This window comes from Amphibalanus amphitrite, unplaced genomic scaffold (assembly GCF_019059575.1).
Source record: "Amphibalanus amphitrite isolate SeventyFive unplaced genomic scaffold, NRLGWU_Aamphi_draft 000330F_arrow, whole genome shotgun sequence".
NCBI classification, from domain to species: domain Eukaryota; kingdom Metazoa; phylum Arthropoda; class Thecostraca; order Balanomorpha; family Balanidae; genus Amphibalanus; species Amphibalanus amphitrite.
The window spans coordinates 84,562-97,563 of record NW_024881825.1 but is presented as its reverse complement, the minus strand read 5'-3'; the positions used below and the strand labels follow the sequence as shown (position 1 = coordinate 97,563).

Genomic DNA, 13,002 nt, shown 5'->3' with positions numbered 1-13,002 from the left:
CCGCGGCAGCTTTGTCGGCTTTTATGGCCATGTTGCGGGAAATCTCATCCCCCGGTGGGCGGAGAGGCTGGGGGGGGGGAGGAGGGGGAGGGGATGACGTCAGGTAGCTGGACTTCGACGGGTCCTTGAGGGCCCGGCGCTCCTGTCCAGTGTTTTCTTTTGATTTTGTGTGTCGTGTAAACACGGCCGTGGTCAGGTCAGCAAAGGCCAACATCGCTGGCCGTAACGGTTTGTGCGGGACGGGTATTTAGTCCCATCGAGACATTACCACAAAACAAACATTGGCACATTAAAAAGGTTTGTGAGTCGCTCCGTACAATCCACCATCATATCTGCGCCGGGTAACCTTTCGAGCACATCTTTAAGAAATAAGACATATACCTGTCCGTGGTAGCCGGATAGCCACATAGCGTCACAAATGACATCATTTTGGTGGATGTAACATTTGTTACTTTGATACTATTTATGTCAAAGTTATCCAAATCCAGTCGTTTCGGCTCTTTGGAACGTAGTCAGTCTACTTATTGACCAATCTTTGCAGCTCATTGAAGTCGCAGCTACATTACACCTTGTTACACCGGTTGGTCTGATGCAGCGCCTACTCGTAAGTCACGGTCCGTCAGTTCGTCCCGCGCCGTGCAAACAAAGCCTGTTGTCGGCCATGACCGCGGCGGCCCGTGTCACCTGTGTCCCCACTGATAGCTGAGCCGTGCCACGGCGGCCCGTGTCACCTGCGTCCCCTCTGGTGGCTGAGCCGTGTCGCCTGCGTCCCGTGTCACCTGCGTCCCCTCTGGTGGCTGAGCCGTACTGTGTCACCTGCGTCCCCTCTGGTGGCTGAGCCGTGCCGTGTCACCTGCGTCCCCTCTCGTGGCCGTACCGTGTCACCTGTGTCCCCTCTGGTGGCTGAGCCGTGCCGTGTCACCTGCGTCCCCTCTGGTGGCTGAGCCGTACCGCGGCGGCCCGTGTCACCTTTGTCCCCTCTGGTGGCTCAGCCGTACTGTCACCTGCGTGCCCTCTGGTGGCTGACCCGTACCGCATCGGCTTGTGCCCATCTGTGGGTCGTTCCGTGCCACGGTGGCGGGATGATGGTGTCCCAGCCCGTCGGTAGGGCATGGACACGTGATCAGAGGACTCCAGTCCTCCGGGAGGGGTGCCGGGAGCCCGCCGCCGCTACCGTTGGCTGGAGTGGTCATCCCTCCGTCCGGCGACGGGCTGGTCAGTCTGTCAGTGCAGTCCGGCCGTGAGTGTCTTGGCACTCGCCGCGCAGTGACGCGGGTCAAGGCTTCGGCTGCTGGGGCTCGGACAGGTGTTCTACGTAAGAAGCCTGTAGCCAGGTGTTGTACAAATGAAGTGCATGATAATATCTACTCGTATGTGTTTAGCTACAGATATTTGAGTTCTCAGATCAGCATTGTGAGCGGTCTTGCCATAATGCGGGCTGGTCAGTCTGTCAGTCCGCAGTTCTGATTACACCCGATGTCATTTATTGCGTACCGCGTTGCACCTCCTACTCTCACTTAGGCCCCCGTTGCCCGCGCCACTATCACCAAGCGTTCGCCTCAGTTGGCTGTCAGCGGCCGAAACCACTCGCGTCGGCTCGTTTGTAGGGTAGGACGGCCCCTAAAAAACGCACCGACGGAGTGATAACGACGAGGTATATGGTCGGGATTAAGGATATGCAGGTTTGACGAATCTCGAAGTCGCATCTATTAAATAGGTGAGGGTGGGTGGGAAACTTCTCGCCCACTCTCTGCTCCACTCGCCGTCCGTCGCAGTCGACGACTGCCGTTCGCGCCTCTCGGCTCTGCTGCCAGCGGCGCGCCCGTTCCTACACTCCCCTTCGCACCACCCCTAGTCAGGGTCTGCCCCGCGTCTGTCGGCGGGGTGATTTATCTGTCTCCGACCCCCGTCTCCCTTTGCTCCGGTCACGTTCAGTGGCGCCCGGGCAGGGTCCTAACCTTCCATAGCCGCGTCGCCGCTATGAGTTGAATACATTCATGAGCTCGTCACCGTAATGGAGACGGCGCGTTCCCGGTCGGCCCTCGCCGGGACAGGCCGCGGCACCCTGGTGCTCAGACACCGCTCATAAAGTCACTGATGTCACACAAAATCGGTATACAAACAGCTCAAATACTCCATACTTCATAGACAAATTGAAGGCACATTAGGAAGGCGCAGGTGACAGTGTTTGCTGTCCCCGTTGTGACAAAAAATATGGTCTACAGGTTTAACTTCTCTGAGACTTGACCATGGCATCCTGTGCTGTGCTTGCCTTTTTCTGTAATCTTTTGTTAGCCAGGTGGATCGTTAAGGACTAGTCACTGCTTAGGGCACCTACACGACCGCACTCACAATTCACGACTCCTGTACACGTGAGCAAACACTGGTGCAAAATAAAATACCGCTCCCGACTGTCCGCAGCTGTGGTATGAGCTGTCTCAGGAGGCGCTCAGTCGTTCTTAGAACCCCGCGCCCTTCCGACCGCGTGCTGAACTCTTAACGACGGTAGAATCGGAGTCGGATCCCGAGTCGACTCGCGTCTTCCGTCCTCACTGTTCGGGGCTGCGTACCGTGCCATGCGCAGTGTGCGCGTCTGGCGACGCTTTGACCCGGTCGCTGCTGAAACGATCACGGTGACGGGGCGCCGCTCAGAGGACCACGGTGAAGGGCCGGCCGTCACCGAGCTGCGGCTCGTCGTCCGTGTGCACGGCCTCCTCCAGGTCGGAGAGCACCTCGTCGGGCACTTCGGCCACGATCTGTGTCTGCGGGCTCACGCGGCCCTCTGTCACCACCCCCAGCTCGGCGGCCACCTGAGCGCCCAGCTGCTCGAAAAACCGCCGGCTGCCGTCGGCGCCGGCCGCCCGCAGCGGCGTCAGCGTGCGCGCGCCGGTCCGCTCCGGCAACGCGCCGGCAGCGGCCGCCGCCGCCCCGGCGTCCGCGCCCGGCAGCTCGAGGCCGAGCGCGGCGCGCTGGGCGCCCAGCCGCTGGCCGGCGCCGGGCAGGTACGACCCGCCACCGCCGCCCGCCTTCTTGTCGGTCGGCAGGTATGAGCCGCTGCCCTTCTTATCGGTGGGCAGGTAGGCGCCGCGGGCCTTCTCCGTCTCGGCCGGGCTGTCGACCCTCTGCGGCAGGTAGGTCTGCTGCCGGCGGGCGCTCAGACTGCTGCCGCGCGTGGGCAGGTAACTGGGCCGCGCCGGGCGCCGCTCAGCCGTCCGGATGGACGCCACCGGACGCAGGCTGCGGCTGCCGTCCGACGGCGCCGAGATGTAGCTGGCGCCACTGTCGCCGCTAGAGGGCTCCGGCTCCGGTTCCGCGCTGGGTTCTGGCTCTGCAGAGGGCTCCGGCTCGGCGCTGGGCTCCGGCTCCGGCTCCGGCTCGGCGCTGGGTTCCGGCTCCGGTTCCGCGCTGGGTTCAGGCTCGGCACTGGGTTCTGGCTCAGGCTCGGCGCTGGGCTCAGGTTCCGGCTCTGCGCTAGGCTCAGGCTCCGGTTCCGCGCTGGGCTCCGGCTCTGCAGAGGGCTCTGGCTCGACGAGGAGCGCCCTGTTCTGAGCGGCGAGCGGGCCGGGCGCCGGACCCCAGGGCAGGAAGCCGTCGGGCGGCGGCAGCACCTGGATGGGCGGGGAGCCGCAGTTGGACAGCTCCGGGTCACCCGGACTGTCCACGAAGTCGGTCGGCCCGTGCGCCTCCAGCGGGTCCGAGACCTCGTCGAGCTGGTTGCGCTGCGGCCGGTCGAAGGCGTAGGTGACGATGGACGACTGGTGACTGAGCGGGTCCGGCTCGGCCACCCGCTGCAGGCTGCGAGAGGCGCTCGCCGGCACCGGCCGCCAGTACATGAAGAAGTCGCTGTCGGGCCTGTCCGAGACAAAGTACGAGTCGGAGCCGCGCGCCGGCCGCGACGAGCGCCGCGACGCGCGCGCGCTGAGGTCGTCGACGGCGTTGGCGGCGTCCTCGGGCGGCCAGCCGGAGACGACGAAGCCCTCGGCGTCGACGAGCAGCAGCTCTCCGTCGAGCACGACGAGCTGGTGTCGGGCGGGCACGGGCGGCACGGCGGGCCGGCGCGGCGCCGCGACCACCGTCCGCTGGCGGGCCGTGCGGCTGCGCGCCGACAGTGGTCCGTCCAGGTGGTTGAGCACGCTGCCGTCGAGCCGCAGCAGGGCGGCCAGGATCGAGGTGCCGTGGTCGTCGGCCGAGACGGCGGCCAGCGCCGCCACCGCCACTGAAACAGACGGACAGACGAACGGACGGTCAGCGCGGGCCACACGGGTCGTCAGCCGGGAGCAGGCGCAGTTCCGGTAGCTGTAGATCGTCGTGGTGTCATTGTTGTCAGGGACCGGGTCTGGTTAAAAAAAGAAAATGGCATGGCGCCCAAGGCTGCGCCGGTGCAACCAAAAACTCCTTAACCGAGTACATATAAACAGGTCTTAAACCTCACATATGGAAGATTTATTGGTGCTAGAATACAGAAAACAACAAAGGGTCTTTTGCATGCGAAAATAAGGACATATGTTGATTGCGGCCAAGGGGGCCGCAAAGGGTAATGCTAATTGCAGTTATGTGTACGTGATACGTGACGCCCGCTCAACAAAAGGTAACAACATTGAAATTAGAAGACTTGTTGCTAGATAATGGCTCATCTGGTCGTCTTTTTTACAAAGCGGAGGTCAGCACCTAAGATTCTCAGCCGTGCCTTAAACGTCGTACCAAAGAAAGAGACCCATTCGCTAAGCGGGTCAATGCCGGAGCACACTTAAACGTGCAATTTGGAGACGGCAGCGCGGCCGTGCGTCGCCCCTCGCGCGGACAACGCGTCAGCCGAGCGGCGTTTCTTTCAGCGCCGTCCGGCGCCGGCGGCGCGGCGGCACTGCGAGAGCTGTTTGTGCGGCCCTAATTTGATGAGCGCGGCGACTTTTTCGGTAATGAACGGTGTCGCCTGCACGGGGGTCATGCAGCCACTCACGGCGGCCGCTGTTGCGCAAGCTGACCGGGGACGGGTCGGACGGTCTGCAGAGGCCGTCACCGCGCGCGGCCCGGTCAGCGAAGAGTGTCTGAGTGTCTCAGACCGTGGTGGCGCGGCCATTTCAACACCTGACCGGGCGCCACATGACCCTGAGACTGTCGGTACGGCGCCGTGTGGTATTTGCCTATAACTTACTGGGGAGGTGAACTGGACGGTACTGGACGTTACTAGGGAGGTGAGCTGGACGGTACTGGACGGTACTGGGGAGGTGAATTGGACGACTGAGGGATGAACTTTAGTTTCTAATTTAACTGACAGGATGGGCTGTACTGACTGGATAAATTGTATTTTCACGATGCAGCTGCCTGGTTGAACTTCACGTCGTTTTCTCGTCTAGACTGATAGGGCAGAGCGAATTAAGCCGACTGGTAAAATGGATAGGCTACCGGGTCGGATGAGCGCACTGGTTTGACCGGCGCGGCGGGGGCGGCCGCGCAGATCGCCGATCGGTCGGCTTCCCTGAACAGAAGCCGAAAACCTCCCGGTATTCCCTCTAGAGGTCATCAGGACAGACCGGCCCGTGTAAACACGCTTGTGTGGGTGGATGGCCGGCATGCACTCACGTTATGCCCAGTTTGGAGAAAACAGGCGCGCTGAATTCGGATTAGTACACTGGCTGAATGGTTGTCGGTTTATCGACTGGGCTATTTGTTACACTCCCAGCCGACCTGTCCACCGCCAAATGGTCTGGTCAGTGGCGAAATTAGCTTTCGCTCGTATGCATGTGGGGGTGCCTAGATCTCGGGCTCGCGAAGAATGGCGCTTCTTGGGACCATGTCAGTAGCAGCCGTATCACTATTCGTATCTCGTTACCATATGATCGGTCGTATTTATGCTGCTGCTCGCAGAATGATGCGCTCACGAAGCCGGCGGCTAGTCCGGTGTGTTTTTGGACATCGAGTGTTCCGAGCGACCCGATCGCTGCACTGACATTCTCTTCCCGCTGGGAGCCGCCGAGTGGTGTGTGCTTTCACCGGTCAGCGCGGCGGCCCGCGGCGAGTAGTTGTGCCGGTCATCGGTCACCGATCACTGGTCATCGGTCATGGGCCGCGCTGGTCATCGGTCATCGGTCACGGACCGCGCTGGTGACGGGACGCCCGGCGGGCCGAGAGGGGCGGTGTTTTTACCACTCGACGCGCGGTGACAGTCACAGGTGGTAAGGATCGATAGGGACAACTGCGGACGACGGGGACGTGACTGAGGGGGCTGTGGGAACAGTCCGGCGGGTCACCGGCTGGCGGGCGCGGGAAATGACCGAGTGGATGCCTCTCTCTCTCTCTCTCTCTCTCTCTCTCTCTCTCTCTCTCTCTCTCTCTCTCTCTCTCTCTCTCTCTCTCTCTCTCTCTCTCTCTCTCTCTCTCTCTCTCTCTCTCTCTCTCTCTCTCTCTCTCTCTCTCTCTCTCTCTCCTCTCTCTCTCTCTCTCTCTCTCTCTCTCTCTCTCTCTCTCTCTCTCTCTCTCTCTCTCTCTCTCTCTCTCTCTCTCTCTCTCTCTCTCTCTCTCTCTCTCTCTCTCTCTCTCTCTCTCTCTCTCTCTCTCTCTCTCTCTCTCTCTCTCTCTCTCTCTCTCTCTCTCTCTCTCTCTCTCTCTCTCTCTCTCTCTCTCTCTCTCTCTCTCTCTCTCTCTCTCTCTCTCTCTCTCTCTCTCTCTCTCTCTCTCTCTCTCTCTCCTCTCTCTCTCTCTCTCTCTCTCTCTCTCTCTCTCTCTCTCTCTCTCTCTCTCTCTCTCTCTCTCTCTCTCTCTCTCTCTCTCTCTCTCTCTCTCTCTCTCTCTCTCTCTCTCTCTCTCTCTCTCTCTCTCTCTCTCTCTCTCTCTCTCTCTCTCTCTCTCCTCTCTCTCTCTCTCTCTCTCTCTCTCTCTCTCTCTCTCTCTCTCTCTCTCTCTCTCTCTCTCTCTCTCTCTCTCTCTCTCTCTCTCTCTCTCTCTCTCTCTCTCTCTCTCTCTCTCTCTCTCTCTCTCTCTCTCTCTCTCTCTCTCTCTCTCTCTCTCTCTCTCTCTCTCTCTCTCTCTCTCTCTCTCTCTCTCTCTCTCTCTCTCTCTCTCTCTCTCTCTCTCTCTCTCTCTCTCTCTCTCTCTCTCTCTCTCTCTCTCTCTCTCTCTCTCTCTCTCTCTCTCTCTCTCTCTCTCTCTCTCTCTCTCTCTCTCTCTCTCTCTCTCTCTCTCTCTCTCTCTCTCTCTCTCTCTCTCTCTCTCTCTCTCTCTCTCTCTCTCTCTCTCTCTCTCTCTCTCTCTCTCTCTCCTGCAGGCTCTGCTGGATGTGGGTCGGGTCAGACCGGTCGTCACGAGCGGCCTGTCCCCCGTGGCTGGCCGGTCGCCGGTCAGGCGGCGGCACGGGATGGTCCGCCGCCCGCGGCAAACTCAGGAGGTGGCTGGCTGGCTCTCAGGTGCCCCGGGCGCCGCTCCCCGCCCGCCGCGCCGTAACCTTGACCCGGAGCCGGCCGTCACACTGACCCGGGGAGCCGGCCGTCACCCTGTCCGTCCGTACACACGGAGCTGACGGGACAGCCGTACGGGGACGGAGCCGGCCGTCACACGGTCTGTCCGTACACACGGAGCTGACGGGACAGCCGCACGGAGACCCGGAGCCTCGCTGTTTTTCTTGTCTATCAGCTCCGCAGTCCGGCGCTGGCCGGGGATCGGCGGAAGGACAGCTGCCAGACACAGTCCGTGAGCGATTGGAGGCTTCTTCGCGGCTCCACATTGACCGATGACGCGCCGGCGGCGCTTCTGGACTCGGTACAGCACGCCAACGGGCTGTTACGCAACACGCCGTTTTTACGCGCACATCTGGATCTCTGCCCTCCGGCGGTGGCCGACCCCTCCGGCTGGTGTTGGACGTTGATCTCCCTCTGGCCGGTTTCGGCCGTGGATCTCCTCCCTCGGGCCGGCGTCGGTCGAGCATTTCTCCTGCCAGTGTGAGCTGTGGATCACCCATCCGGTATGTGTGGGATAAGGATCACTGCACTGGTCACTGATCTGAGCTGACCGGCCGACCAGTCCCGGTAGCGGGCTGAGCGGGCAGACGGCGGACTGTGGCCGTACTCGTGGGAGGTGTGCGTGTCTTGGTGCACGCGCGCCCGAAGCTCATCACCGCCGTGCACGCGTGCACACACGAGCCCGGGGCTTATCACCGCCCACCGCCGCTCACACGCGCTCCGTGCGCATACGGCACCGTCGGGCGGCTCACCCGGTCAGATTAGATGAGGTCCGCCGCACCACCGATTGTATCTGCGAGGCTGCTCATCTAGGAGACCGGTGCCCCATCCTTCACCAATTGGCAGTTTGCACGGCGGTTGAAATGACTAGGCGTTATTCGTCATATCGTCGGACATTATGTCCTTGTAGGGGCTGAGCTACGTGACATACATTCCAGACTCAGGCGTATTTGACGTATCGCTTCCGGTTCAGTAAGCGCCAATGAGGCGATTTTATGCAGAAGGAATTATTATATGTTCGGTAATGTTCTGCGATTATCTCCGCTTGGATTTCTGTGCGGGACGTGCCACCGATGTCACCTCTGTGCTGTTGGTGGTGTCACCCGTCAGCGGTGGGATCACCGGTTTCACCTCTGTGCTATTGGCAGCGGCGGGGTCACCTCTGCCCGTGAAGGGCCTCCTCTACCTCCGCACACAGACCAGCCCCGGGGAGCTCTGTGGCCGACGTTCCCAGGGGCCCCGTGAAACCCACGGTACGGCCACGGCTCCCACGCGCCGCACTCCCGTGACGCAGACACGAGCTTCATTTAGTTATTTTGAATCCGGCAGCGGATGGGAACATGGACGGAAGTTGTTGGTTTTAATGAGTGTTCTGTATGCATTTGCGAACTGCGGATGACGATGCGTTTCTCTACCATGGGTACCTGGTAGGATTCCCTCGCCAGTGGTTACACTTTCCAGGCTGTCTTTTATTTGTTTCCCAGTGTGTCGCGGTGTTAAATTGTTTTTCCCAGCCATGCTGTTAGTAGTGTTATTCACTGTGCACTCCCCCCCCCCTTACCGGTCAGTATGGTGGCCCCTGTATGTCTGGTCTGGTGCCATCCGCACGGGCCAGGTAGTGTTACTTAGGTGCGCCGGTCGGTATGGTGGCCTGATAGGCGTGGTGCCATCCGCACGGGCCAGTCAATCCTGACGGTCGACGCCATAGCACGGCTAATGAAGATAAATAAAGTACCTACTGCAGAAAGATGTGGTTTCAGAGCTTGGCACAACGCTTCAACTTTCGATTATTACATTTTTATAACTCGCACGCTTTTGCGTAATTTTTACATTTTGCTAAAGATGCGTAACAAAAGTTAGCGTGTTTATCGGTCAAAAAGTCGAACATTGTTTCTTCTGCCGCATGGGAAAATCAGCAGATCACTGTCCATTTCAGATAAGCACAATGTTTTGGCCGTTTAGGCGGATCGCAGTTTGTTATGTCACGCAGGCAGCCGGTCGCCCGCTCCCCGGCTGCCGTTGCGGTGATCTGTCGGGTTCCGATGGCCCTGACATTCCCGGGCCGCAGCGCGATTAACATGGACCGACGGGCGGGATGAGCTGACAATTCATTGTACCGTCTGCCGCCGCCATACCGCTGCGTTGTATCCGGCATTGGGCTGTGCGCGACGCCTGATAAGTCACGTTAATATTCAGAGGCAGTGAATGTGACCATGACAGCATCATTAGGGCCTACTTGTCAGATTTAAACATTTTTTCAGCGGTTACAAGGTAATGCTACTCGGCACTCACCCTTACAAAGATTAAGAGATTTATATGATTGAAACGTGTTCTTTTGTACTCAAGATCACAAATTTAGCATGTTTTATTTGCAATTTGATGTTAGTGAGTGTCTGTTAATCAGTTTTCTCCTGTGGGTCGTCTTTTTAGGTATGCTTTTATATAAAGTTTTTTTTTTTAATAATCGGCACGCCGAATAACGTAAAAAACATTCTGTATTACAGCTAGTAGGTAGTAATTCTGCCAGCGCACAAGGTCAGCTTCAAATCAGCTTCGGTTTCAAAACAGGCTAATGCTGAAAAATATTGCCGAGGTCTCGGGCCATGACTCCTTTTCTCCATCGGACCTTGACGGAGACACTAATGCTTGCCTGTTTGCAGACTCGGGCAGGCTACCCAGAGCTGTGTGTTTCGCAATGCCACACGTGGCGAAACCCTGACATGTGGCAGTCTCTGCTACCCTTGGGGACGCCGGGAAACGAGCGGTGGGGGGGGGGGAGGAGAGGCACCTACGGCCCAGGACGGAATCCATTTGCACACATCAGTCTCAGACTTGTTCCAAGAGCCGTGACCTACAGACTTTGAACTTACACGAAACGTAAACGGTGTCAGGCTGGTTTGCGATGTATGATTCATCATCGTATGCTAATGAGGGCCGTCTCGTGGTCTTCCCTAGTCCGTATGATAAGCGTCCGCTGCTGGTGTCCGATTCCACTGGAAGATCCAGGGAGGGGGCATATGGGGCAAATGCCCTCTCCCGCGGGGCCCGAATTCAAAATTTAGTGGTTTTTCGAGGATAAAAAGAAAACAAAACAAAAAGCTTTTATAAGGAAAGGTTTGTTTTCAACGGCACATCAGTGCGTAAGGAATCGAAATCCTGGGAGGTTTTGGAAAGTGGAGAAACTTGTTTGGGGGTTTGCCCGGCAGCATCTACGACCGTCTTTCTGGATCCGCCACTGTCTGATTCAGACATCAATTCAGCATGGACAAACGTGACCTGCGATATTGTCGAGTGACAAGCTTTTTAATGATAAAATATGGGTTTTTACAATGCTGGGATAGTCAGCTTGATTTCACATTTCGAAAATTGCTATATAATTTTAAATTAAATCTAATGAAAAATTATCTGATAATTGGCGAAGACGCTGTCTCTGGGAACGTAGTCAGGAAGCCTGGAACTTCCGATTGATAGCTGTGTGATAATGATTAATTTTGTATCTGCATGTCTTCGGTTTTGCATGGTCAGACAAACGTCACTCTGGTATGAAGAGGCCAGGATGAGGACATACAGCACCTTCCCTCCACCGTGTGGTCGTCATGCAGAGGGCGGTGAGGGCTGGCTGGTCGAACCCGCACCCGCTCTCGGAGGGTCGGCGGGACCCTCGCCCTCCGTCGGGCAATTGGGACCAGACCCAGACCCGCCCTTCTGCTGGGTCTGGGTCTGTCAGACCCAGACCCACCTCCTGTTGGGTCTGGTTCGTCAGATCCCAGACCCGTACCCTCCGTGAGGTCAGTCATAGCCAAACCAGACCCTGGTCCCGCCCCGTCACTCACCGGCGGCGGTGATGAGGGAGCGCATCGCGCCGGAACAGCCGAGTCTGTCTGTGTCCTGCTGTCTCTCCACTGGGTGTAGCGCGCGGCCTGTGTCGGACGCTGCCGATCTGACGCTGCGGTCGGCTCGCTGGGACGCTGCCGGCTGGCTCGGCGGTCCGGGCGCCACTGACCGGCGCAGCTCCTCCTCCTCCGCGGCTCTGAGAGCGGCCCGCTCCCGCCGGCTGACCGCCCGCGCCGGGGCGCATCGGCAGCCGCAGCCGACAGCCGCTGCAGAAAGTAAAAGTGTGCCATCTCGGCGGGCGCCGGCCGCGGCGGCACGGAGTGGCTGCAGTGGACTGGGCGTGCTGCGCGGGTCAGGGGGTGATGAGGTCAGAGGCGGGGGAATCGACGGACAGAAATACAGTATCATCATCTCCGCTTTATCACTGACCCCAATATATTTCCTACGTCACACCCCGTCACCCATTCTGTACATCACTGACCTTTGCTGACCGGTGAGTGCCCGCCCCTCACACACCGTTCATCAATAACTCTGACCCATCACACACTCCGTCCATCGCTGGCCAGGGGTGCCCCATGTTGCTGTCCATGCTCGCTGTTATTGTTTTCAACCTCAATTAAACTGCAGGTGGCCGCTGTTGACAGCGTTTAGGCTCCTGCTGCGGTGCTTCTGATAGTCACATCATTTTGCTGCTGCTCTGCTCATCGCCACTTTCCTCGCCAGTAGCCAGTAATTACTGTTGTGCATGGCTGCTGCCGGAGCCGCTGACCCGTCCCATTGGACGTCTGTGAAAGTGTCCGTCTCTGCCTCCGGCTCGGTCAGAGAGGCTGACTGCTCTGCTGTTCTCGCCCGCACCTCTGTCCCCCACCCAGTGCTGCACCCTGGGGCTGCGGCGCGGGGCCGCGGTGTCCAGGGCCGCTGTGCCAGGTCACGTTACGCCACCGCCAACATCTGGTGGTATGTCCGGAGCGACCGCCGAGCTGACCGCTCAGAGTGGCCCCGGCTGGTGTGCGCTGTGTGAGCCGGTGCAGCTCTGAGGGCCCTGCTCCGCCCCTGTCTTTGTGATAACCCAGTCCGGTGACGCGGCCCGGCCAGGTGGTTCGATGGACGGCACAGGTGGCTGACCGGGACAGGTGGCCGGCCCGCGGCGCTCCCGGCCGGCCCGCGGGGCTCCCGGCCGGCCCGCGGGTGCTCCCGGCGGCCACCCGCGGGACAGCTCTCTGGGTGCCTGAGTGGGCACCGCGCGCCCGTCCGCACCGTAGCGTCTTTCACTGGACTGACCTCCGCACATGCTACTGTTAGCTGGTGTTTAATGGGCATTGGCTATTACATATGTCCACCTACAGCCTTTTCCATGTAACTGCCACTGGAGAATTATTAACCCGCGCCCAGATGGGGTCTGCCGAGCAACGCGGTCTGATGGGGGGGGGGCCATTTTGGCCCCCCCCCTCAGATCTCGAGAACCACGCAACATAGCGACAAGCGGTAAACGGTGTTGGATAGCCCCAACAGGGAACTACCTTGTGACCCAATTTCATTGACCCCGGTCAAACCGATGACGTCACAGGTCAGGTCAAAGGTCGAATTTTCACCGTTTACAGGCATTTCAAGAAATGCGTTGTAAAATCGTGTAAAATGCATTTCATTGAAAATCATCGATGGGGAAATGTTCTTCAAACACATATTTTGCTATTTGAGGTCACTGATACCAGGTCAG

The 13,002-nt window shown here is 58.9% G+C and overlaps 1 protein-coding gene across 1 annotated transcript; it reads right to left on the bottom strand.

Moving 5' to 3' along the window:
* Positions 1–2,253: 2,253 nt before the first annotated feature.
* LOC122388665 (cell surface glycoprotein 1-like) lies at positions 2,254–11,526 on the bottom strand. The gene is made up of 2 exons (XM_043379935.1): positions 11,285–11,526; positions 2,254–4,216 (listed from the first exon to the last, which is right to left on the bottom strand). The coding sequence occupies exons 1-2, from the start codon at positions 11,307–11,309 to the stop codon at positions 2,649–2,651; spliced, it is 1,593 nt and encodes a 530-aa protein (XP_043235870.1). The 5' UTR covers positions 11,310–11,526; the 3' UTR covers positions 2,254–2,648.
* Between the last annotated feature and the right edge of the window lie 1,476 nt (positions 11,527–13,002).

What these genes read in the sequence shown, in the direction of transcription:
- LOC122388665 (XM_043379935.1), bottom strand. Translation starts at nt 11,309, where the DNA reads ATGCGCTCCCTCATCACCGCCGCCG. An exon ending in CTCCCTCATCACCGCCGCCG is followed by an intron (nt 4,217 to 11,284) that starts GTGAGTGACGGG and finishes CGTCTGTTTCAG; the next exon opens with TGGCGGTGGCGGCGCTGGCC.